Below are 26,045 nucleotides of genomic sequence, written 5' to 3' on the forward strand. Positions count from 1 at the left end.
TGAAAGTGCACTGTCTAGTATGAAAAAGCTTTTATGAACTCTATTTAAAATAATTTTACTTTAAAAATTTTGATCTCTGTAATTTCACAATTCAGACATAATTTACTTAAAAATCCATAGCCATATCTTTAATTAAACATTAATAAATTATAAGCAAATTCTAATATTCATGAGCCAATAAGTAAACTCAATGTTATCTTAATCCATTGTCTTCACACGGAACTACCATATTATAGAATCATAGAAGTTGGAAGGGACCCACAAGGATCATTGAGTCCAACTCCTGGGTCCCCCAAGGACCACCCAAAATACATAAATAAATAAAAATCAGATCATGTGTATGAGAGCACTGTCCAAATACTTCTTGAACTCCATCAGGCTTGATGCCATGACCACTGCCATGGGGAGCTTGTTCCAGTGCCTAAACACTTTCTTGGTGAAAACCCTTTTCCTGATATCCAGCCTGAACCTCTCCTGTCACAGCTTCAAGTTGTTCCCTTGGGTCTTACTGCTCATCACCAGAGAGGACTGATCAGTGCCTGCCTCCCCACTTCCCCTCCTGACAAAGTTGTAGACCTTTATGAGGCCTCCCCTCAGTCTCCTCTTTTCCAGGCTAAACAATCCAAATGACCTCAGCTGCTCCTCATACGTCTTCCTCTCCAGACCCTTTACCACCTTTGTTGCCCTCCTTTGGACACTCTCTAAGAGTTTTATATCTTTCTTACACTGTGGCACACAAACCTGAACATAGTAATCAAGCTGAGGCCACACAAATGCAGAGTAGAGGGGGACCATCACTTCCCACGACCAACTAGCAATGTTGTTCATGATGCACCCCAGGACATGGTTGGCCCTCCTGGCCACCAAGGTACCCTGCTGGCTCATGTTCAGCTTGGTGTCCATCAAAACTCTCAGCTCTCTTTCTGCAGGGCTGCTCTCCAGCCTCTCATCCCCCCAGTCTGTACGTACAGCCAGGGCTGCCCCCTTCCCAGGTGCAGAACCTGGCACTTACACTTGTTGAACTTCAAATTGCTGGTGATTGCCCAGCCCGCTAATTTGTCCAGATCTCTCTGCAAGGACCACCCTCAACAGAGTCAACAGCTCTACACAATTTGGTATTGTCCACAAACTTGGTCAAAAAACCTTCAAGTCCGTCATCCATATAGTTTATGAAAATATTGAAGAGTACTGGACCTACGATGGAGCCCTGGGGATCCCCACTAGTAACTGGCCACCAGCCTGATGTAACCCCATTTACAAGAACTCTCTGGGCCTGACCCATCAGCCAACTGTTCACCCATCTTGTTATGCTTTTATCTAACTGTATTCTGGTTGTTTTGTCCAGGATACTGTGAGAGACAGTATTAAAAGCTTTGCTGAAATCCAGAGATTACATCAACTAGCTTCCTTTGGTCAACTAGCTGGCTGTACTTGTTGTAAAAGAAAATTAAGTTTGTTAGACATGACATTCCCTGTGTGAACCCATGTTGGCTCTCACCAATGACTGCATTGTCCTTTAGGTGTTTTTCAGTAACTCCCAGAATAATCTTCTCCATGATTTTACCAGGCACTGAAGTGAGACTGACAGGACTGCAATTATCAGGATTTTCTTGCCTTTCTTGAAAATTGGGACCACATTTGCCAGCTTCCAGTCAACTGGGACCTCTTTGGATTCCCTAGACTGTTGAAAAATAATTGAGAGAGGTTCTGTGATAACATTAGCCATCTCTCTGAATACTCTGGGAAAAATCCCCTCAGGCACCATGGACTTATACGTAGCCAGGTGAAGCAGCAAATCCCGCACAAGTGCAGGATTAACTGGGAATTTATCATTCCCACAGTCACAGTCCTCCAACTGAGGGCAGCTGGGGTCCAAGAGCCCATCACTGGTATTGAAGACAGAGATGAAAAATGCATTAATGTCTCTGCTTTGTCTATTTTTCCTTTATATTTATAAAGGATGCATTTTTTGGAAATGGCAGCTAGTTTAGAATGTAGCTGGTGACTTAAAACTCAACCTAGATTAGCTTCAACTGTATTGTTAGGAGTGATTTAGTGTTAATTACTAAAAATTAATGACTCATTACACAGTATTCTGTGCCTTCGTTTCAGAGCAAGGTTACTTTTACTCACATCCTCTCAAAGTGAAGGCCTGAAGGAGGAATAAAGGGTTCTCAGTGAAAAGTTTTGGTTCTGAATATTATTCTCCAGTGGATAAACATCCTTTAAGTTGTTGCCTTTTTTGGATGCTTCAAAACACTATTTTCTTGTTTTACCAACAGATGGTATGAATTTCTAGCAGGACATCAAGCTGGCTTTGCAAGTTGGTATTTTTATGTTCTGCTGCAAATACAATCTTTCTAGATGCAGCATGTGTATTTGTTTTAGTATTGGAATATGTTATCTACTGCTAGGTAATAACATGTACAACTTGATTTCAAGTGGATAAAGAAAAAAAGACAGCGCATCTTTACCCCCATCCCTGTTCAGCACTACTGCAAAGAGATTTTATTTGGTTTGGCACAGTCTTGCTACAAATGAAGACGGCTGCCAGCAAATGCAGCAAATAGAATGGAGCCCTCAACCTTCAAAAACTTTCTCCAGCTGTCTACTTACTTCTTCTCTTAGTCTTGCATTTTCCTCAGACTACTTCTCCTGATAGGACAATCATGTTTCCAGTCCCTCTCATTATGACATGCCTAGACCTGATTACATTGCTCCTTTTAATTTCATCCCTTCTTCCTTCCCCCTTCCCACTTCTGCTTCCCAAGCTGGCAAACATGCTGCCTTGATGCTCTAAGCCCTTTTGAGCCTGCTTTACACATGTATATATCAAGTTTTTTATATCAAGCTTTCTACACATTTATTGGCTAAATTTCATAACATTTTTTTTTTTTTCTGCTTCATATATCATGTGTCCTTGACATTGCTGAACACGCCTTTCCTTTGGCAAACCTCGTCTCCAAGATACTGCTTCTTTTCCCTGTTTGACGCTTTCTTTCACTCTCCCTCTTCAGTTGCAGTTCTTTTACTCACTCTGTTCAGTTCCCAAACTGAAACATCTACCCTATCTTCATCTCTCTGGCCCAGTATGAGCAGTATCTTTTTTACCCGAATGATTCATAAAAACATCTCTTCTATGATTCCTTCCATCCAAGTTAGAGTAGCATACCTGTGTTTCTAAAATTTACTCATAAACGTTCAGACATGAACTTATCACCAGTATAAACTATTTTTTATCCCGTGAAGTCTTTTTTATTTTCACTACTTCAACATCATAAACAGTACCAATACTTTAATCGATAGTACTAGTTTCACCTTTGGAACATCACACTAACTCTTAGATTCAGGCTGGATACAAACTAGACAGTTCCTTGCTGCAAATCATCTCCAAAATGATTGATAGAAATATCTTGCTCATTAATAATGTTTCTTTGGCTTCAATGAATCCAAGTCTGTTTCTTTCAAACTGACTCTTATGAAATTATCTTCTTGGTTCATTACTTTAATTGAATAAAACCCTGCTATGTCTTCCCATCAACTTCCCATTTTTATTCATATAATCCTCAATACTTTAGACCTAATGCTTGTTATCTATCATATGACTGTTCCTGCTTTTGTCTTAATATCAGCTTCAAGCATACAATTTCTAAAAATAATTCATTTTTATTTTCCCATCATTGTCCCTTACAAGAATAAGCTTGTAATCAAAATCCTAAATGCATCCTCAAAACCCCTCTTAAATCTCCTATCTCACAGTAGACCTGTAACAAAGTACAACTTGAGAATGACTTAGCAGCTGGAGATGCTGTATAAATATTGCTCACTAGCTAAGATATTTTACGCTCTGACACATTCTTTCCCTGTTCTTTGTCATAGTGTCTGGTGCATCTTTCAGATCACACAGTACGTATTCTGTATGCATGTACATACTCATTCGATACTTCAGTATCAAAAGGCAAAAGCAACAAAACAGTTTTTAAGGAAAGAGATGAAGTTGTCAGTGATAGTGCACAAGAGCCAAACTCGGAACCTTCAGTTATAATGTATCCAGAAATATTTTGGGGTTGAAGATAGAAACTACTTTACAAATTTTCAGCTCTGGAAACCTGTGGTCTGTGCTTGTCATTTTGGATAAACATGCTGGTCTATTTTGGTCTTAGTATTTATTCATTTTAGCTTTTGAGGAAACCCCCAAACCTTTGATTGCAGTTTGTTCCTTGGGTTCTCTCTTACGGACTTGAAATTAGAAAGACTTGACCAATAATGTTTAAAACATACACTAGTCCTCTTCATGGGCTGCTAGATTTCTAACCAGCCTGGTCTTTCAACTAAACAGGCCACCTTTTATGAAGTACTATGAAATAAAATCATAGAAATCAGTTCTTAAATGATCAGTCTAGAGAGACAGAATAGAATTTCATGTGTGAACGTACAAATGTATTTCAATAACTATATGACTCGGTACTGATGTGAGATGCTAAAACAACTGTCACCTTTCTTTATTTTGCCTACATTGATTACTCTATGTAAAATTGCCTATCCAGTTGTTCTGTGAAAGCTACTTTAAAAAAAGAGATGAATAAGAGGCATCCTGGAGACCTAATTACATATAAGCACTGCAGTTAATTAAGATGCATACAGCTCGTTGGCTGAACAGTCATTTTTGCAAAATTAATTATAGCTTTGTTCATCACATTGTGCAGTGATGAATGCTAATATTTAAATTGCATATCTCTGTAATTCAAAAATTAAAAATATTAAAAACATTAATTTTCATAACTCTTTGATGTGTGTATTTTTATACCTACTTTACATTCCCCATTAAAGATCAGAGTCACTGAATGGTTCCCCAAAGCCAAATATTCAAGTACCAAAGCAAGATTAAAATTTAAAATTTCACAGCACGCAACCCAATTGGTAGACCTTTAAACCACATTGCTCTTTTGAGAATAGGGAAGAATTAATTAGTAACTACAACCAGGCAGTGCCATCACAAAACAAGAAATGCTTCATATAAGTAAGTGTACACTGAAATGAAAACAAAACCAATGGAAAATATTGTCATCAAGAATGTGACATTATTGAAAATTCATTTCTAAGGCCAAATCTGCCCCATTAGTCCATGAGATTTTCTCATTGATTCTTTTGGAAGAAGAAAACAGATCTGAAGTATCTGTATAACAAGAAAATTGTCAAAATTAAGCATGGTTGACATTACAAAGTATAAGTTGCATGCATGCTGAATGTGTTTAAGAAACACATTACTAAGCACAAACACATGGGTTTAAGTCAGGCATAGTCTCATCATCATAAAGCTATTTGCCTAACCTTTATAGAACTTACTCTGATAGGAAGTACGGATCCGTTTCGTTAAATCTGGATAAAAGTTAGACAGGCCACGCATGCAAAAGTTGTCTTTGGAACATGCCAGTACACCAGCATCAGCAGCAGGCAGAGGAAAGAGAGAAAAAACAGTCTAAAGTGAAAGGAAGTGATATCCATAACCAGCATCTAGAACAGCCAAGGTGAAGAAATTTCAGCAGATGCTTACCTTCCAATTGGGAAATATAACAAGAAAAATAATCAAAAAAAGTAAAGGATGTGGGATGGATGGTGAGAAAGCAGCTGAGTATATTTCTTTTAGATGCATAGTTTCTACGAGCAATCTAGAAGTGTATATTTGTTCTTAGTGGACACTTATACCTAGCAGACTCCATTATAGCAACACTGATGGAATACTGCCTTAAAGGAGTGGCATATATTATCCCTGACATGTAGAAATCCTGTGTGGCACAATGCTGACGATACCTATTTCTAGGACAGTTAACCTCTCTACCTTTTGTACACGGCTCTGCAGCATATTGCCTATGGCTGGCTGCTCAAATTACACTGGGAGCTGCTGTGAGTCAGGCTGAACCAGAGAGAGAAGCTGAAGATAGCTTAAAGCTGCTTGTCTCTTTCCTCAGCTGTGCCAAAATTACATCCTTAACACTTGGCACAGATGAGAGCTAAACTTGCCATGATTAAATGCCTAGAAAGTGAGACAAATGGTCTTTCAGGGATGAAAGTAGGCCTGAAGACTTACATTTTATTCTCCAAATTTTACTTTATTTTTGGAATGCAATCATATTTACAATGAAAAAAAATTATGTTGACTCTATGGAGAAATAGGATTTGATGATTTAGTTTAGGGTCTGCTGATGAAAATGCTGATGTCATAAAACCACTATTATTTCCCGCTTTTATAACTTTGTAGTTAGATTTAAAACACTCAACATTTTCAAACAGATTTTTAAATCTAATTCTAAAACTCCACAGCTATATGAATCACATTTCATAATTTTCTCTGACTCAAGTACGTTACAATGGAATATATGGAGTAAAAAGACTTGAAACATAGATCTTTTTTTTCCTTATACAAGTCAAGTTCTTAGATAACCAAAAATGTCTGGCAAAATTTAAATGTAACTAATATTTCTAACATGCAGTGCATAACAGCTGTGAAATGTGATCCTCTTAGCATCAGATTTTAAGATGTGGTACAGCTGGATTTATTAAGTTTGTACAAGGAGCTTCAAGTCACTAACAACGTGGCTAATTGGAGCTAGTTATGCTATCTACATGCATGTGTCATGTCTCTCAGCTGTTATTATATTCTCCATACACAACTGCCTATCAAAATACCAATGGATAACATTTGGCAGAAGGTGCAGTTAAGTTTAAATTGAAGTCTTACCTATTGGTGTGAACTTAATGAAAACTGAAAAAAAACCAACAACCAATATAGAGACTACACTTCAAGTGACTGCTAGAGAAACAATTTGCTGGTTTACTCATTACAATTTTTTAGAGACTCAGCTAAGGGAATTACTTGCTGACCTCCATCCCAAAAGAACAAACTTCCTCATACATTTTGTTTCTGAGAGAAAGCATCAGTACCTAAAATATGTCAGGTTTCTTTTGTCAAGTTATAGAAACTCCATTGGCTGGCAAATAGTCATGCATTTCAAAAGCACTATAAAAAGCCACAGGCAAAAAACCAAAGAACATCAGGCTCATAACCACAATGTTTTACTTCCTACCTGCAGCAAACTGCTTGCTTTTGCGAGGCGAACGGGGTTGACGTTGGTATGGATCACTTGATCCATATAGGTCAAGGGTTCCCATGCTCAGAAGTACTGTCTTCTGCATAAAGTCCACAACAGCCAAACCATTGCAGTTTCCAAATGCCACTCTGAAAAAAAGAAATATTTCTCAGAGGTATCAGTAATACATAGTTAAGAGGAGCAAACAGTAATTACTATTTAATATTATGAATTCTGAAAAAAAAAATAAATCTTCAGAAACTACTCAAAGCTTATTTTTTTTAAATTCTTACAGATTCATAATTCTGATTTTATAAAATTGTGTCCTGAAACACAGTAATTTACATTCCAGAAGGCAGACAGCCTATTTTAACTTTTTGTGCCAAATGTATTGCAATAACATCTATATGTTGCTTTATTGAATAGTATAATTACAAAAATACTACATTTTAGGTATGTAGAGTAATATCTGTTTCAGAAATTATTAAAACCTGTTTCATACAACAGAAGAACTTTTCTCAGAGTTTCCCTGGGCCAAAAAATAAATGGTATCAGTCATATTTGCTAGAAGACCACTTTATACAAAGCTTAGTACATCGTCATGTTTCTTGACACAAACTGACTGACAAGGAATAGAAAGAAATTATTTCACAATTTGTTCTTTGCCATTCTTGTGTTTTGCTTTAAATCATGTTAATAGGAATTGTCAGAGAAAGGATATTGAAATAATAAAGCTTATTAGTGTAAATGGTGACAGCAATTCCTATGTTCATAAAAGACCAGATAGGTGGAGAAGAGGAAAAATAAGGGAATAAAAATTGTACCAGTATCATTCTCATCTGTTAATACTTTAGGCAACAAAAGTGATAAACACTTGCATCTTGAGAATGATTAACCTGAGATTTATTAATTTTGGAAAACGTGAGGCAAATGAAGAGTTAATAATCTGACTCTGTGGTCAGCAAATCATCAAATCAAGAAAACAGCTCCTCACTTCATAGTCTGCACTCTTCTAAACTTCTCTAAGTTCACAGACAATCATGAACGTATTATTTCTTATAACTTAAAAAATTACCAAAAAAATAAGAATTTTCTCATTAATATTAAAATGCTTTTCAGGAATGATAAGAAAATCTAGGCAGACATTACTATAAACAAGCCTTAAGACAAAGTGCTAACATATTAATTCATTATAAAATCAAATACAAAATAAACACAATGAATTTTTCAAAATTGAGTGAATGGAATTCATTGCTAGGGGAAGTTCTATTCTGTCAAGAAATTTCCATGTCTTTCACAGAAATGTCATAAAATTTTCAACAGTCATTCCTTGACAATTAATATGTAGATTTGTTCAAAATTTTTAGCACATGAGCTGCTAATAATTTTTCAGAGACTTTCTTTCAGTCCAACAAAACATAATTTGAATCAAATTTAGTATTTGTATTTAACCTTGTAGCTCTTTGTATGCAACTGAAGCATTTTGTAACTTTTTCTTTTTTACTCTCATAACATCAAGAAGTTTTTGGGTGATTCATTTAAACAGAAATAAAACAGGTGTTAATATTTTCAATTTGTAGCTTGGCACTGTTAAAGGTAAGCAGCATAAATTAAATAAAATTTTGCAGCACCTGAAGACTCTAATCTTTGCTGGACATAAAACTGGACATAAAAGTTTTTTTCCATATCTTACTTTAGTCCTGTTTCATGGCTGCAGTAACATGAGAGACACTGAGTTCCCATTGTTTGTAATATACAGTTACAGAAATCAAAGTAATTAAAATAATTCTGGAAGTATACACCTTGGAATACACTATGCTTTCCTTCTAGTTAACCTAATTATTCTTGGAAAAAAAAATATAAAAGCAAAATAACCTCACTACTAGCATGATAAAAATGACACATCCTCAAAATTTATGCTGAAGTGACACAGTTTTTCCAGACTGTGAAGCTAGATATCAGGAGAAAACTAAATCATTAAAGTAAATTCTGATGAAAAGATAGGATTGTACATTGTCAGTATAAGCACAAGGAAAAAGTTGAAGGAAACAATACAGAGGAAGAGAGAAGACACTTTGCAGAGGCAATTTAGAGAAATAGGACATTTTAGGTAGATCTTGTAGGAAAAGAAACCTTAGGTTATTGGACTTTTTTATCGTCTAACATACTTATTTCTCTCATACTTAGTATATGATGTTTTGAAGGAGACTGTCCCATAAATTACTACTGCTTCTAGCAAAGAAAACAATTTAACTCGTTGAATCAGGCATGTTTATAAAACCACTGTAAATATTAGAAGAATTGGAACCCAGAAGAGTAGTTTACATATGAGAGAATTATGTGATTATTCCTGAAGTCAGATGATTCTTTGAGGCCTGAGACCTGCAAGGGAGCAAATGAGGCAAAACCAAACAATTTACACAAGTGATAAATGAACCTTGATACAGTAAAACAAAAGAAACTTATGGAATTCATGAATAGAAACTATTTGAAAGCTCAGGCCAAAGACCTGATGAAACAACACCCGAAACACAATATTTTTGCACAGATGTAAGAATTTTGGCTCTGCATAAAATTTTAAAGTCTCTGAAGTGTCAGCTGATTTATATAGTATCTGTGGGAATCAGACACCTAACACTCCTGTTTTTTACTGGACTAACATCCTCTACATAGGAAATCTGATTAATGCATTCTGGGCAACCCTCAGTGAGAGAAAACAAAAAAAAAAGGCAATTAAATTGAACTTGAGGAAAAAGATACACACAGATATGCTCACTTGCATTTCCATACAGAATTTAGCATTTGAAGGCTCCTTATTCAATTTTCAATTTCAGGTTTCTGCTTCTCTTCCAAACAGAGAATAGCACACACATAAAAATACTGTTCTCAGAAGATAATTTCCAGTTAAAGATACAATATCATGACCAATGACATTTAACACATAATCACCATTTTTTTTACAAAATGTATTTCACCTTGGTTATCCTTTCAAAATAACTTTAAGTTACAGATTTGAAAGGTAATTGGATTTTATTTGAAAGGATGGGTAGAGTGATGTAAAACAGTTCAGTCTTTTAAACAGGAATAGTAAAAATATTGGCAAGAATGCAAGTTTAAAATTTAGTATTACAGTCTTTATGCAAATTCAAATATTTTTTCCCCCCAAATGTGGGTTATAGCACCTTTTGATTATTTTTACTCTGACTTCAAATGTCTGCAGAGAACTTCAAAGTATAACTGGAAAATATGTGACAGTGCAATAAACAATAAATGAATGCACCTTAATTTTGCATTACTTACAGTCCATAAGCAGAGTTTACAGCAAGACTGGTAATCTGTTGTGGAGGCTCACCATCCACCCACACCAACTGAATAACAAGATCTGCTTGGTATCCGGGAGGCATTCGCACAGGTCGAGTCTTAACACTAAGAAGAAGAGGTACAAAACAAGAACAAACAAACAAACTGGGCCATGAATAACAACCACTTACCCTGAGAAAATACTAGTGAAGCAGAATCCTCTAATAAGATCAGAGCAGTACCCATACTTGCAGCATATTTTGTGAATACCTGTACATTGAGATGAGGCATTTCCACTAGGCATTCCAGAACAGGAATGCTTTGGATGAATTTTAGGCTTTGACTTTAATTTCTGTTGTAGAAACAAATTTGAAAATTTCAACATTCCCTTAATGAGAGACTCTGGAGAAGATACAGGTGAGATAAGCACTTGGGGTCAATAAAAATAATTTTTGCTTCATCATTTTGTTTTCATTTTCCTTTTCATGATTATTTTCTTGTACTATATAACGTACACTTAAAAATTGGCATGAACTTACATGGAAAACATAAAATACTTTCTTCTGAAAAATCTCACATGGGACATTTCTACGTTGTTGGAAGTTTCTTGCTCTGAAGTAAGGCAAGAGAAGACAGATGAGATGTGCCTTTCCATACTGCACCTCACCATTGCATAACCAAAACTTCTGGACTTGACAATTTTATTTTTCCATCTAGTGCAAACGAGTCCTGTTTTATTCTTATGAGTATAATTACCTCATACACAATCTAGTCTTAATGAATAAATGCTTCCTACATAAAACCTGGTATAAATATTAGCACCTCTTCATAATTTCTTATGGCAAATTCAGTGACTTGCAAAGCACATAGTGAAGGTATACACTGAGGAGGGTTTAAGAAATGAACATTTTGGTATGCCTGTGTTATTTATGATCTTGACTTGTAGAACTCATGATACACTGAAAGAGATACTGTGCAAGAACAGCAACACTTTGAGATGTGTTATTCATTAGTACATTCACACTGTAGGCAGTAATTTATAAATAAAGCCCACTAGCCAGCGACTATTTACGATAGCTGTAAATACTGAGAGTGCATATATTGCACCTTTCTGCACACAGTCATAATAGGGCAGTCTACCACATATTATCTTCTACCCCCGTGAAAAATAGTATCCAAAGAAACAGTAAGACTCAGGAAAAGAAAGAGAGTAGCTAGTCAATATATACATTGACAACAACATTCTGAAAAATTGCAATTATTGGCAAATAATAATTTTTTCTGCTGTAAGTGCATCTCTACACATAGCCATACTGTAAATAACTAAAACTGTACTATCCTATGTACTGGATTATAGAGAGGACATCGTTGATGACTGTTGATGCAGAATATCTCCTGAACATGACTAAGATGTGACTTAGCAAGCTTTCCAAGCATTCCTGGCCCATGCACCTGAAAAGATGGTGGATCAGACTGGAAAAACAACAAGTGATTTCTACTCAGATGTATTTAAGCACTTTTCTTAAGAGGGAATGTTGAGGCTTCTCATTCAACAACCATGGCTATTGGTCTTTAATTTGTTTAACTGAATGCATTTGGTGGGATAGAGTCCTTAGTGGCAAATTTGGCTGTTGGCAATCTATCACATCCGGAAAAGTGAAAACAGATGCAGAAAACTGAAATAAAGCAACTACAAAATAATAACATGGCAAAAGTTGGCAAGAGAACCAAAGAACTGATGTAGCACAACTGAAAATGTACACAGCAAACTGTTCCAATTCTAACAGAAATTATGAAGAAGAGAGGACTGCACTCATACTTTTAAGGTTTCCCCCAAGGTGCTCCTAGCTTGACTGTGGGGCTCAGGGGTGCCCTGGGTGCAGCCAGCTGGAACATCACCTGCCAGCACCTGTGTAGTCCCCAAGCTGGGAAAATGGACAACACCTGCGAACAACACCTGGGCATGGACACACAATAGAATATCTCTGGCAACCAATTTTTTTCATAATACATTCACATGGGGTCCTCAATTGTTTAACCATCAGTTACACAGTTTATGCTTTACTGCTTATATTATTAATTTAAAGGTTTCACTAGCCTTGCCAACCTTCCCCTCATTTACTTTTTAATAGGAAAGGTATTCCTCATCTGTCTTTCTAAATTAATTTCCTTCACATTGGAGTGATACACTATTCTTTTTCTCTGGTCTGTAGCATTGTTCAGACCTTATGTATCTATTTCTCTAAAGCAATAATCAGTCACTTGGCTCAGATCTTGCCATAGGAAAGACAGCACTGCACAGTTCAGTAAGCAGGATGCTTGTTCCCTTCCTCATTTTCCTCCCTCCTTATCATCCAGGACCAGCTGTGGGAGCAGACCTGCAGGCTAGGGGTCTGGATTACCACCCCTCCCTGCCTCCACTCAAAGCTGCAGTCATAATAGGAAAAGGAAAAGCACTCAACAGCACCAGTCTTGACCAAAACTAGAAGGGATGAATAACACCTTATCTGCCCAGTTGGAGAGAAAAAAGTAACCACTTTAATTGTCTTGCATCAGGAGCATTGTTACTACCATGGTTGGAAAGACATGCAAACAAAGAAGCATGCCAAGAAGTATGCTAAAGAAATCCTGCGAGCCAAAAAGTGGTGCTGGCAGTAGCGAGATAAGACTTTCTGAGGTGTGGGTTGACCTAGCCATAATAAGCACTTGCTGTGGTGTCATTGCTTGAGATACCATGTTGGAACTAGTAACATTGTTCTGTCAAGCATGACGAGATGAAGCAGCAGAAACAGGAGCTGGGGCAAGCATTGAAAAAGCTGAACAGTTTATTACTAGGCGTGCAATATCTTTCACAACCATCTACAGTTTTCCCAGGTTCTGCAGCCTCCCCAAATTTCATCGTCCTATCAGAGCATATCTAGTATACCTGTGAGTACAGGATCACACATCTGGCTATCACAGCAGAATATATGTAGCATTTCAGGAGGAGGTACAAGACCTTCATTGGGATTTCAAAGACATAACCATCTGCTGTCCTTTTCATGACCATGACCTGCTTCTGTATTTTTTCCTCTCTGATTGCATGAGTATTTAAGTTGTGTGGCAAGGTTTTGGTACCAGAGGATGGAAGGATGGTATGGAGCTTAGCAAACTTCCAAAAATTAACTATCAGAACGTCTCCAAATTTATTACAGCCTTGCTTCCTTCCAAATCAACAATGCTTTCCCTTTCCAAACTGAGTCAAATAAGAATCCCTTAAGGGAAAATCTTATTCACTGAAACAATCAATTGCATTCTTACTGATTTCAATGGCACGGAAAGGTTTCCCATTGAGATTTTTTTAATAACTCCACTCTGCCTCTTCTATTGATTTTAATGGTTTGCATTAATCATTAAACTTATGTCTGAGATTCAGCTGCTAGACTGAATGAGGTGGACAAATGAACAGGATGTCAAAAGCTACTGTCAATTATGCATGAACAATGTCACAATATTGCTTTTAAATGTTAATGCTATTTTTCAGGAGCACAACAGACTGAAATATCTGCAAAGTAAGGAATGTTCATGTAAACTGCTTTTGAAGTAATTGAGGCATTTAAAATATTTAATAATAATTAGACTGAAATAATAATGAATTCACTGAGAGGAATCATTATTAGAAGTGCACTGTAATTCCTGTGAAATCATGTTTTACGGAGTTTTGTACAGAATTCTGTTTTGAAACTCTTTAAGCCTATAATTTATCTGCCTTATTAGCAAGACATATTATTCTATCCCGAACAATAGCAATGTGTGCTGTAGCAGGCAACAGTTTGCTTCTTCCTAAAGGTTAAACACCTATATATTTCCACACGGTGCAAATGTTTCAAAACATTTAAGACTGTTTGGTGATTATGAACATGGTTTCCTTCCCCAACATGTCATAAAATACACATACTTCTTTCACAGAGGATGGTTTTACTATTACACTAATTAATCAAGGACCAAAAGCTTTGCACATGACCACTTTATGGAAGTATCTTTGTGAATTAAAAAAACAACAAAAAAAAGTTCCTCAAAAATTAATTGATCTATTCTGTAGTGCTTGTATTCCATTCAAAACTAGATGTGAGATGAAGATTCACTCATAGATCATACTGGAAAATTTCAGTAAAGCTTTAACTGTAACAGTTTGTCTTCTCCATAACTTAATTCCAGCTATTTAATTTATTATTCATTATTTTGCCTTAATTCTTTTGTTTGTTTATAATTCTATTTTTTTCATTGTGTCATATGATATGTCACATACATATAATTAACTTCCTTTTCTTGAATCATTAATACACCTGATACAAATACTTTTTAGAAAGATAAGTATTTGAATGATGGCATAGACTTACCTAAGACATGGGATACTGTCCTTCATCATTCCTTCACATGCTACAGTGTTGGTACTGCCTGAAAGGCTCTTTAAAGAAGGAAGCTGGGAAGAGGCATCTGGAAACTGGGGAATTATTTCTGGTTCAGGAGTAATGATATCTTCTACTTCATACTGAAGTCGTACCTCTAGTGACTTAAATAAATAAAAAGCTAAGTCACAATTTAATAAAGAAAGCTGCTGAAAGTTTTATTACTTTCAAATAAATATCAGTAAATCTTATTTTCTTAAGACAAACAAACAAACAAGCAAAAAACCACAAAACATTTATCATCATCATGTGCAAGCAAAGAGTACTGTCATTTTTTATTTATACAGCCTAACATCACATAGGAACTTGGAGAATTAATTAAGTATATTCTTCCAGTGCTGACTTTGATCCAAGCCTTTTCTTGTAAGTGAAAGGAAAGATTACAGCTTTCCAGAACTTAGCCTGAAAAGACTCCCAAATAAACAATATTTCAGCATAAGAAGGCATCATTAAGGATCAATGTCATGAAAATTTTCCATCTATTGTCCATTTTATTTTTTTCCTAAGCCAATTAATTAAATAATCATCAACTCTTTCTCTGTATTGCTAGTACAAGAGAGTCTCTACAAGACAGGTTTTAGCCAGTCTGCAGAAACTGAACAGTGTGAGCACTACTGGTCCATGAACTCCATCTGTCCATATGTGGGTGTCAGGAAATCAAACGTAACAGCACAGAGTTCCATATTCCTTAGACTGCAAATGCGTTTGGCAGATTCTAGAATGCAAAATCTAAACCACTTAACTTTCACTTTCCTGCTAGGATCTCTGGATAGGGAAAAGGAGACCAACCAAGTTAACCATCCTTCAATTCTTTCCGCTAATTCAGGAAATTTTAACTGAAGGAATTGCAAAGCAGGGGAAACTGGGCAGGGAGCTCAAATCTATATAAGAAATCATCTAAAAAAAAATCATGATAAATATTGGGTAATTCTTTCTACCTCACAAATTATCCAAGAAGAAATCTAGAAAATTTTTAATAAAAAAAAGAAAAAGAAAAAGTACAGCCCTCTAAGAGTTAAGGTCTTGGGAATACTAGCTAAATAGTAATTTCAGTGCTGATTTCTTGAAGTGATCAGATGTAATTATAAACGTAGATCTCCTTCTTAGTGGTTTCTCACTGAGACATCATCTTCACCAAAATCAAGATGGCAGCATAAAGAAGCTATCTAATTCGTATGAAAATCAGGAGATAAGGATCAGTACACTGAAGATGTGCCTATTTCTCAACCATTGTGTTGTAACATAACATTTCAGAAAGAAGCAATTTTGCTCAATCAGAAGAGAAAATGTCTTTCCTCAAATTTTCACTTTTGTTTCCTCCAAGCAAAATCTATACACACTTTGTTGCCTGAATCAGCTACGAAGCCTATGGACAACATTTTCTTTGAAAAAGTGAAATATCGAGTTCAGGAAAATCTAATCTTCTGGAAGTAATTGCTGCTGTCTGAAACAATTTATAATGCTGTTTAATGTTTACGAGGGAAGGGTATGAGAAGAATATGTTCTTCTGCTGACCATGTTAGAAGTGCCTAATTCTTCTCTGGATATTTTTCTTTGTGTCTTCCTTTTTCTACTAAAATTCATTTTGTTACGTTCTATCCATCAGCCACTTACACATAGAAGGAAAAACGGTGGCACCAATTTATTTTGACACACTGTACAGATCTTTTTTGATAATTGAACCACTATGTTCATTGATTTTCCTTTCTATGGTCAAACTACTGCAAACTTATTTTGTATCATTCCTCTCAAGAGCTTTGAAGGAGAGCTTCACAGAGGAATCATAGACTGATCACTGAGAAAGTGATCTTGTTTAATATATACCTAGATATCTTTCCTGGACTGGATGGAATGGATTCAGATAATAAAACAGCAACAAATGCTTTTCACATAACTATATGGCAATGACTCCAAGGTTGGATATAAAGCAGACTTTGAGTCACGTGCATACTACTTGTCTCCAGAACCTGACATGGAATGACACAAATAACACTTACGTTATATTCAGGAAGTCCCAGGCACAGCCTATGCCTTAAGGCATGTTCAGCAGTGGACTTCCCTGCTACATGGAGGAACCTCAGAGTAGCCTCCATGCTTCCCATTCATCATAGCAATGATGTTACAAGACCGATGGCTGTCAAACATGGTATCTATTAAAATGCTGGGGTTTGTAGGTGGAACTCAAGCTGTGTTCAGGCTGGTTGCTACAGGCACTAAGGGCTAGAACTTGGGCTCACCTCGTGCAGCAAAGTCCTGAGGCTGGCCAACTCAGTCTGAATATAGACAACGCTAGGCAAGCTAAAGTCAGGTATATATTCCAACAAAAGCTCCTGTTACTTTTTGTTAAAAAGCAAGCAAGCAAACAAACAAGCAAAACCAACAAAAAAAAAAAAAAAAAAAAAAAAAAAAAAAAAAAAAACACCACTTAGGAATGAAGACTTGCTTGCAACAAAAATGGTGAAACGAGATTAGGCTCATCTCAGGGATGCACAAAATCTAGGAGAATTATTGACTATGCCAAAAAATATTAGAAAATACTAAAACAACTCTTCACAGAACAATTCCTTATATAAATGTTTCTTAAGTACAGATGAAATCTGAGAAATTGTTAAATTGCACACTATTATATTTTAGAACACCCTGGGTCTGCTGCAACTCAGCTGAAAATCTAAAAGACATGAAAATAAAGAAAATAAATGTTAGGTAATAAAAGATAAGGTGCATTTGCTGTGAAATAATAAATGAACATTGAAATGTAATGATTTTAGCAGCATTATGTGTGAACTGGTCAATAAGGTGAAATTACTGTCCATTAGTTTAAAAACCTTCCTGAAAGGATGCCTCAAGCTAGCTTAAAAATTGCCTCTAGTGGAAAAACGAGAGGAAAAAAGCAGAACAACTAATGGTAATTAATCTCCTTACCAACTGGCACACAATTACAGGCCAAAAGTGGCACAGAAGCTTTTGCCAGGCCAAAACGATAGACTTTCTAAAGGACATTAAAATAGTGTGAAAAGGAAAACTTTTGTCAGGGAAAGTGTAAATGGAATGGAATGTTTGGGTCAGCCATGGAGATTTTTTGAGAGCCAGCAGACATGAAGAAAGACCTTCTGGGAAGAGTGTATCTGGAAGTTGCAGACTATTCTCCAGAGTCAGAAACTGGCAAGCCAGAAGGAAAGGCAGTCATGTTTATATTGGCTTCCCTTAAGAGTCGTCTGCCGTTAAATATTTTAGACTAAAGAAAGATTGTTTTACATTTTAAGTGCCTTTGAGCCACACTGTTAGAAGTGGTTGTGGCTCCTGTGAAAAAATGCAGTTTTAAACAAAAGTCTGACATGCTGTAGAATGATAAGTACAAGATGGCTGCAGTGCAGTTAAAAGAACATGAACTGTATGGTTCTACCTGAAATGAAGTGACTGCATAAGACCTGAAGACAGAAAAAGGAATATTTGAATAACATTGAGGATCATGATGGTTAATAAAATAACAACTACTTAGCCATAAATCAGCTAGCATTTCAAATAGTGTCTATTTTGGAGGAAACAAAGTCAGTGTAAGTCAGAAAAAAAAATCAACTCTCTTAATTTTGTTAAAAGCCAGTGATAATTTTCAGTTCCCTTTCATGACAAATACCATGAACATAAATTGAAGTTACTTAATACTTAATTTAAGAAGAGCAATATTGTCTGATAAAACATACATCCATCAGTATTTTAGAGAAGGCAAGTATGACAGAGATTTAATGTGATCAAAGTCTTAAAAGCAAACTACATCTGAAATTGATCCTGAATTTTACTATTAAAGTGAAAAAGAAGAGATTTGGATAGCAAAAACTCATGTTTTTATTACCAGCTTAAATATGATCAAGATTTCCCTCAAAATGATAAAAAATGAATGTTCCTAAACCTATGTTTACTGAGTTTGATATTATTTTTTTCAAGTATATGAGTACAGAAAGCACTTTGATTCAGAAATGTTCTTTTATAAAAGATTATGAATGACTTACTGCAATTTCTGTATTTACTTCATGTTTGCTGAATCTATAAACAACCACATATGCAGAAACTCCTGCCACACAAAAAATTCGGCTTTCAGGACACCAGTACATCATCTGAACAGCAAAAGGGTCTTCTTCCACAATCTCAGCTGTTGCTTTTCCTTCTCCCAACTTTTGTTTTTCAAAGACCTTTGATGTTTTTAATTTGTACAACATCTGTAGAGTAACTGGAATATATTAAAACATATAAAAATACTGATTAACAATAAGTAAATCAGTTATAAAATTCTTCAGTTCCCATTTTCTTTTCAGTTGTGGCATAACAAAGAATCATGTGAAGGCCTAAGAAGAGAAAAAGATGGGCATTATATTCTGATATGCAGTATTGGTAGGACAAGTATTTGATATTTACAAAATGTGCATTTGTCTGTGAAATACTTCTTAGTATTTTCTGAGGCAAGATTATACTCAGTGTTAAAAAAAATGGTTCTGATGCTACTGCTGTTTTCCTAATGAGATGAGAAACTAACATTTCCTTTGTCTTGCTAGAGAGGAAAGTGTAAGAGGCATATTAAGAGAAAAAAAAAAAAAAAAAAAAGGAAAATATTCTGGGCAACACAAAGACTTTCTGTAAGAACAGGAGTTCTAAAATGTTTTGAATTTCCTGACTAACAAGTATATCTGTATTTATACCTGCATATAAAAACGTAATATCCAGAAGCTTTGGTCAAGAGTACAACTATAGCACTGTAAAATTTGGAGGCAACAGAGGAATTATAATTAGCCCCATTTTGCTTTATTGACATTCGCCTTTGCTGTGTTTTTTACTATTTTTACATTAATTTACCAGTGTCATTAATTAATCACTGCATAAGGTCAGAAAAAGTCAGTCAGGCCCAGCACCTACTAGGGTGTGTATTTACATAAAGGTAAAGCTGTCATGCACGTTACTGTAATTATGCTAGATCAGTCCAGCTACCCTGTGTAACAAGCAATGAAAAGAGGAAGAGTGATATTTTGGTTATGTAATCAGATGACAACAGAATTATTATTATTTTTTCAGTTTAAGTATATTATGAATTTTTACAAATTGCAGCAATTACTTCTGTAATGAACTCATCATTCTTCCTTGTTTTGTGGAGGTGGAAGAGGGCTCAGGATGCCCTTAGTCTCAGCATGAAATCCAGAGAGTTGCTTTGAATCAGTCATCTTGGGCCTACCCCTACTAGGACTGGAAGAATTACAGAGTCATGGGACACAAGTACAAGGCAAGACTATGCCTTATTCATCTGTGAATTACTGGGCACCACTTGCACATGGGCAAGTAAGAGATGGCTTTTGAGATAAACTTGGGAAGATAAACTTGGGAAACTGCTTCAGTGGCTTAGCAATTGCCTGTCTTCCACAGATCTGTGTTTTCAGATGCAAAATTATTAATTAAAATATGTCTAAAAGCAAAGTATTTTGTGCCTTCCAGTACAGACTTCCAGACTGCTAACTCAGGAAAGAGATGTTCTAACCGTAGCTCATGAAAGAGATGTTTTACCTAGAGATCTCAGTACTACTGAGGGGAGAAAATACAAGGCAACACTGCTCCGACTCTTGTGAAGTATAGACGTTATTTAAACCAAAATACATTTGCTTTCATCCAAAATACATGCATCTTTAAAAATAAATATATTTTACTAATAAGTACCATATGTATTTTCTGTAGGGAAAAATGCTGTTTTCCAATATTTACAATTACAACTAAAATCTATGGAATAACTTTTCTGAAGCTTTTTCTTGCTAGGATGAACCTAAGTCCTTCCTAATTATTTCCTGGATCTTGAGACTGGGCAAGACTTAGGTCTTTAATTAAGACGTATTATTGTATTTTAATATTTTATTTTTACTTATCTGTAAAAAAGACAACATTGTACTCAGAATAGAAGAGACAAGAAAACCAAAACTGACCATTAGGTCTAATTCAGCTCACTCTTTTATATACACACGAGGATTATGCCCTAGGTATTATTTACCAGCACTTCTTCCTTCAGAGGTTTTGGTATGTCAGATCTGGTGTTTTAATCCCTCTCTTGGACTTTCATTCTTTTCTAACATATCTCATTAGCAATCTTTTTTCCTAATTTGCTTAATATCTCCTGACTATTCCTAATTATACTACCTGAGATATTATGCATACTGTAAAATATCATGTATTATGTGTGTGTGCGTGTGCATGATTTGTCAGCATTATATAAAAGTGAACTTCAGAAACTTACTGGCAGAAGCATCCCAAAACTTTACTGATCCATCTGCATGGCTTAAAAAAATATAAAAATTAAATGTGTTAAAACAAGATGCAATTACAAAACACTTTCTACTTTCAGTGAGTGATAAATATAAGTAGAAAAACTGTATTTCACTTGCGTGGTAACTCCCCATACCTTACTGACAATGTATAATGGCGTATATACCAACCATAAGAAAATGTTTTGTTACTAGTTTGATTGCATTCATAAAATACTTTTTGATGCATTTCCTATAGAGAACCAAGTCCCCAGTGATTTTTAAGATCACAACAGCACAAAATTAATTCCCATACTAATGCCAAGGTTAAGATTCAGCACTTTGGGTCTTGCAGTGGGCCAGCATCAGGCCTATGCACTCTAAAAACTGCATGTATATCTAACTTCGAAAAGACAGAGGGCAAGATAATTCTGCTTAATACCTTACAGCTGCATTGTTTTTATCAGCAGAAAATCCTCCTTGAAGTAGAGTCGGAGAAAGGAGACACTTCTGTTTAAAATTAGAATAATCTCTTATCCTCCTTATTAGTATTATCACACATATAATTTTATCTTTTAAAGACAGCTTTTGACTATCATCGATTATAACAATTTATCAAATGCATTGCTATCATCAGCATGGCTGAGACCAGAAGAAAAAACACAGAATGCATCTTAGAAGAAGGCTGAGTTGTACTTTTCAGGGTGTTTTCTTGAAAATACATCAGGCATTGGCTCAATGGGGCTGCTACTTCAATCTGAACCTTTCATTGGTATGTCCCTTACTTACAAGGTGAAATTCATCCCAGTGCACCACATCCCCACTAATCATGTGGTATTAAAACAAATTCCAAAACCAATTCCCAGACACAGTCACCAGAAGGCCAGAGGACAACAGGCACAGAACAGCTGGCTCCCTTTTTAATGCTTTTCTCTATGGCCCTCAAAACCACAAAATTCTGTTGCAAAGGATCCCCTTTCCTAAGATTCCATCTTAACAAGTATACAGACTTACTTTCTAAAACTGGGGCCTGAATCAGTAATTCTTAACAGTAGTTCATCCTTGAATACAAAGCTCTGTTTTCTACAGCAAATGGGAATTTCTATGGTGACTTTGCACCAAGAAGAAAAACCATGTACTTCAACTGAAGAATTTAGGACACATATACCCTGTCAAGGGTCAAGGCTTACTTATAGGTAACCCACAACTAAAAGTTCTAGACACTAACAATTTAAAAGAACAAATCCTCAGTTTCATTCTCACCCTGTAATAATGATTTCAGGATATGTCTGAGCTCCAAGGTTCCACGCTCCACCACTGATAGGCCACTCCTAAACAAACAAGAGCATAGAGTTTAAAACTAATCCTGATGAATTTTGCTTGGTTAATTTTTAAACTCAAGAGCAGACTTCTTCTTGCAGAAAGCAATACATCTTATAAAAGGAATGAAAATATATAGTATTCAAGGTTTTTAAAGCTTCTTAATATTTTTGTATATTTATTAAGACTTCGAATTTCTTTCTTTCTTTTTTTTAAAAAACATTTTGGCACAGATTATGAAACTGACTTTTATGTTAACAACCAAAGTTCCAAGATTTCTGCACAGCTAACACTGCAAACATTCAAAACAGGAACCGGAGGAAGGTGTAACAAAGTTCTGCTACTGTTTTCACATTTCTTGACTCTTGGAGCTTCTATAGGATGCTGAATAGAAATGAGAATCTATTCTGAGGATGGAGACTACTGAAGAAGCTGGCCCAGAAAAGTGGGAAACAAGTATCTGAGCATCATGATATGGGATATGAGACAAGAATGCAACTTCCACAGATCATAAGAAATCATCATCTCTTTCCTGGTTTTGTTTACTAGTGGCGAGATTCTCATTCTCTTCTGTGGTCTAGGCTGGTAAAGCAAGATGGTGGTCTGTGCCGAAAACCTGATACATATGGATACAGGATGTGGCAGATGACATATGGGCAGAGTGGGTAAGGATTTGTGCAGAGTATGACTGGGTAGAAAAATCTGGGCATACAAACTGGTTCTGAGAATACATAGACTGGGTACATGTGGGTACAGAAATGTGTGGGTGGCAAATGATTGGCTATCTACATTCTGAGTGTGTATTTGCACATGCACAAGTAAAGCAAGTTGGACAAGAGGTTGTACAAGGAGTACAGGTGCAATGTACAGGAAGCTATGTATATGAAATAAGGATAGATAAAAAGACGAAGAAAGAATAAACATATTTTCTAAAGTACTTTGCTGAATCAAGACCCCAAAGAAGTATATAGGGCCCAGATTCTCAGTTCATGGAAAACAAGACAGCTCCAAGGAAAGTATTTCTTTTAATATGAACAGAAAACTGATGATGTCTGACTAGTTTGCCCAATATTTTTTCTAATTTGTTTATTATGATTTCTAATCAAAACATAAACCAGATTAATGCTTGAAATTTATAAAGTAATTCCATTTTCCATTTTTATTTCTGCAGCTTGTAGAAGACTCTTTCTAAGACTCTTTCATTAAGACTTTAGTAGTTCAGTAAAATAATAATTAATATCCTTATTTAATAAAAATGCTGTCAACCCTTAAATTCCACCGAAGCTTTTCTGCTTTCCATTATACTCATTTTATATACTATTTCTTTCTTTGATAGAGATAACATATTCAGACAAATTTGAATTTTAAAGTCATGGCATTCTTTTAACTCAATTTGATCAGACATAACTCCATCAGCCTTAGTCCTGTATAACGGTGATTTAAGCAACCACAGAAGGAAAGCTGCCTCTAAGCTGCTGGCTGGCCAATTTGAAATTAGTTATTAAAGAAGTAAAATGAAAATAATTTGGCGAGATATTTCAAATACATAGATTGTATATCCACTTTCTTTATTTAAATATATTGGTTTTGTTTACCTTATTGCTGTATCCTTGCTTTTTATGTTTTGCTCCTACAGAATAGAGTACAGGAATCAAATCTGGAGGACAGTCGGCAAAATATTCTGTGCAGGTGACAGGTGACTCATGAATGTCAATAGGATATGGATTTTCAAAGATTGGAAAACTAGTCAAGGAAGACAATTTATTAGAAGCACTGTGATACACTAAACCATATAAGAAGACATATTGTTATTTTACAGTGTATAACAATCTAAGTAAAATCATTACTGATAAAGTACATTTTCCCTTATTTTTTTAAAGATATGTATTGTTTTAGTGTCAAAAATAACTAGTAAAGATATAAAAATTCTTGTATTGTGACAAGAATTCTCTTTTTGTAATGTAAAATTTCCCAACATCTCAAAAGCCTATTTATGAGGTTACAGAGGTTATACATTTTCTAGAAGCGTCAGGTTCACACATATAATATACATGTATACTATGACCTAAGAACTACCTTTACAATTGTGGATTTTATGTTGAACAGTTTTGCTTATTGGGTTGGTAAACTACTGATTCTACAGTGAACAATTGAAATAACAGATGAAGTAGATCTCAGTTTATTTCTCACTTGCATCAGTTTGGACTGTCTAATAAGAAGGCAGGCCTCACTTCTGGCAGATTACACAATGTTATTCACAATTCAAAAATGCAAGAAATTTTGCTCTGATTCCACTTACATTCATTTTCTATTGCTGAGATGATTGGAATTATGCTTGAAAGTGAATGATATCAGAATATGATTCATTTAAAATGTTACAAATCATTAAAGAAAAATTCTGTTGTTAGTTATACCATTGCAAATGTGGACATACATAACTGTTAGTTTTGGATGCAGAACAAAGGAAATAAGAATTGGATCCTACATTTCATGATATATAGTTCCTCTCTGGTATTAACGTTGATTCCAATGTGAAAGAATTATTTGTCATTTAAAACAACAAATGGATTATGAAAGAATCCCATAGATCCACTATAAATCAATGCCATTATTTATTAAGATACTTGAGTAAGCATCTAAGTGGTAGCCCCTGTGGAATCTAGTGAAGTTAGGTGTGCATATAAGTACTGGTTGAATCTAGTTTCTAACACACAAGTTCAGGTCATGATTCAGCAGGTGACCAAGAATCACTTAACATCAATGTAACATGAATGTTACAGGCTTAGATTTATTCCCAAAATTGAAATCAAGCTTCTGTCGATTAGCTGATCCTAGCTTTTGAGGTGAAGGTAAACATATACAGTGAATTAACACCAAGAGTTAATGATTTTGGACAGTAAAATGACATTGCATGATATCATTTGGATTTTTATCATCTGCTAGACAGTTAAGAAGTATAAATAACTTCATACAAGACTTCACACTTACTTGCTTTGTGTCAGGTCAACAACAATGAGATCTTTTTCCAAAAGCACAACTACAGCATAGGGTTCTTGAAATTCTGTAAGAGAAGAATAAAATATGAAAGACCTGGAGTTTTTCCATTAGTCATTCTAATCAAGTAAGTTACATATATGTATGTTGTGTTTTTTTTTTTAATACAGATGAGTTACAGCTGGTCACTGGAAAATTTGTGATCGAGAGTGCAATTAGAGAAATATTTATAATTTATTATATATAATTATTAAAGATTTTTCCCCCTAGGAAATACTTTTCATAACAAAAGCTTACATCCAGCCACATAATTCTCATAATACTCCTGTAAGTCTGCTGTGTTCAGTCCAGATACTGAAAAGTTCCTTCCTTCTGTACACTTTAGAAGAACATATAGTTTGTCTCTGCTTTTAACAATTTTTTTTTGGTTATCAAAAATAAATTATTGAAATGACAAGTATAGGCTTCTCTTCATGTATAGGATACATTAATTTACATAGTGCAAAAAATATTCAAAAAATATAAATATGAAATTAAGACTGCAATTTCAACTGCAGCAAGCCATTCCAATATGTACAAGCTCAGAGTACATTCTGGAGATAACTCATGCCAAAATGCTTAGTAAA

The 26,045-nt window shown here is 35.3% G+C and overlaps 1 protein-coding gene across 4 annotated transcripts in view; it reads right to left on the reverse strand.

The window, feature by feature from the left end:
* STXBP5L (syntaxin binding protein 5 like) overlaps nt 1-26,045 on the reverse strand; it is a 193,460-nt gene that overhangs the window by 44,757 nt on the left and 122,658 nt on the right. For 2 of the 4 annotated variants that reach the window (XM_032193386.1, XM_032193376.1), the window contains exons 11-19: nt 25,414-25,486; nt 24,021-24,168; nt 22,369-22,436; nt 21,099-21,139; nt 18,844-19,061; nt 14,768-14,940; nt 10,389-10,514; nt 7,086-7,237; nt 5,347-5,418 (exon numbers count right to left, since the gene is read on the reverse strand). In XM_032193386.1, coding sequence (XP_032049277.1) covers nt 5,347-5,418; nt 7,086-7,237; nt 10,389-10,514; nt 14,768-14,940; nt 18,844-19,061; nt 21,099-21,139; nt 22,369-22,436; nt 24,021-24,168; nt 25,414-25,486 — 1,071 coding nt within the window. The remainder of the gene's footprint in view (nt 1-5,346; nt 5,419-7,085; nt 7,238-10,388; nt 10,515-14,767; nt 14,941-18,843; nt 19,062-21,098; nt 21,140-22,368; nt 22,437-24,020; nt 24,169-25,413; nt 25,487-26,045) is intronic. The other 2 variants (XM_032193402.1, XM_032193394.1) reach the window with 1 other exon arrangement.

Source organism: Aythya fuligula, chromosome 1 (assembly GCF_009819795.1).
Source record: "Aythya fuligula isolate bAytFul2 chromosome 1, bAytFul2.pri, whole genome shotgun sequence".
Taxonomy (NCBI): Eukaryota; Metazoa; Chordata; class Aves; order Anseriformes; family Anatidae; genus Aythya; species Aythya fuligula.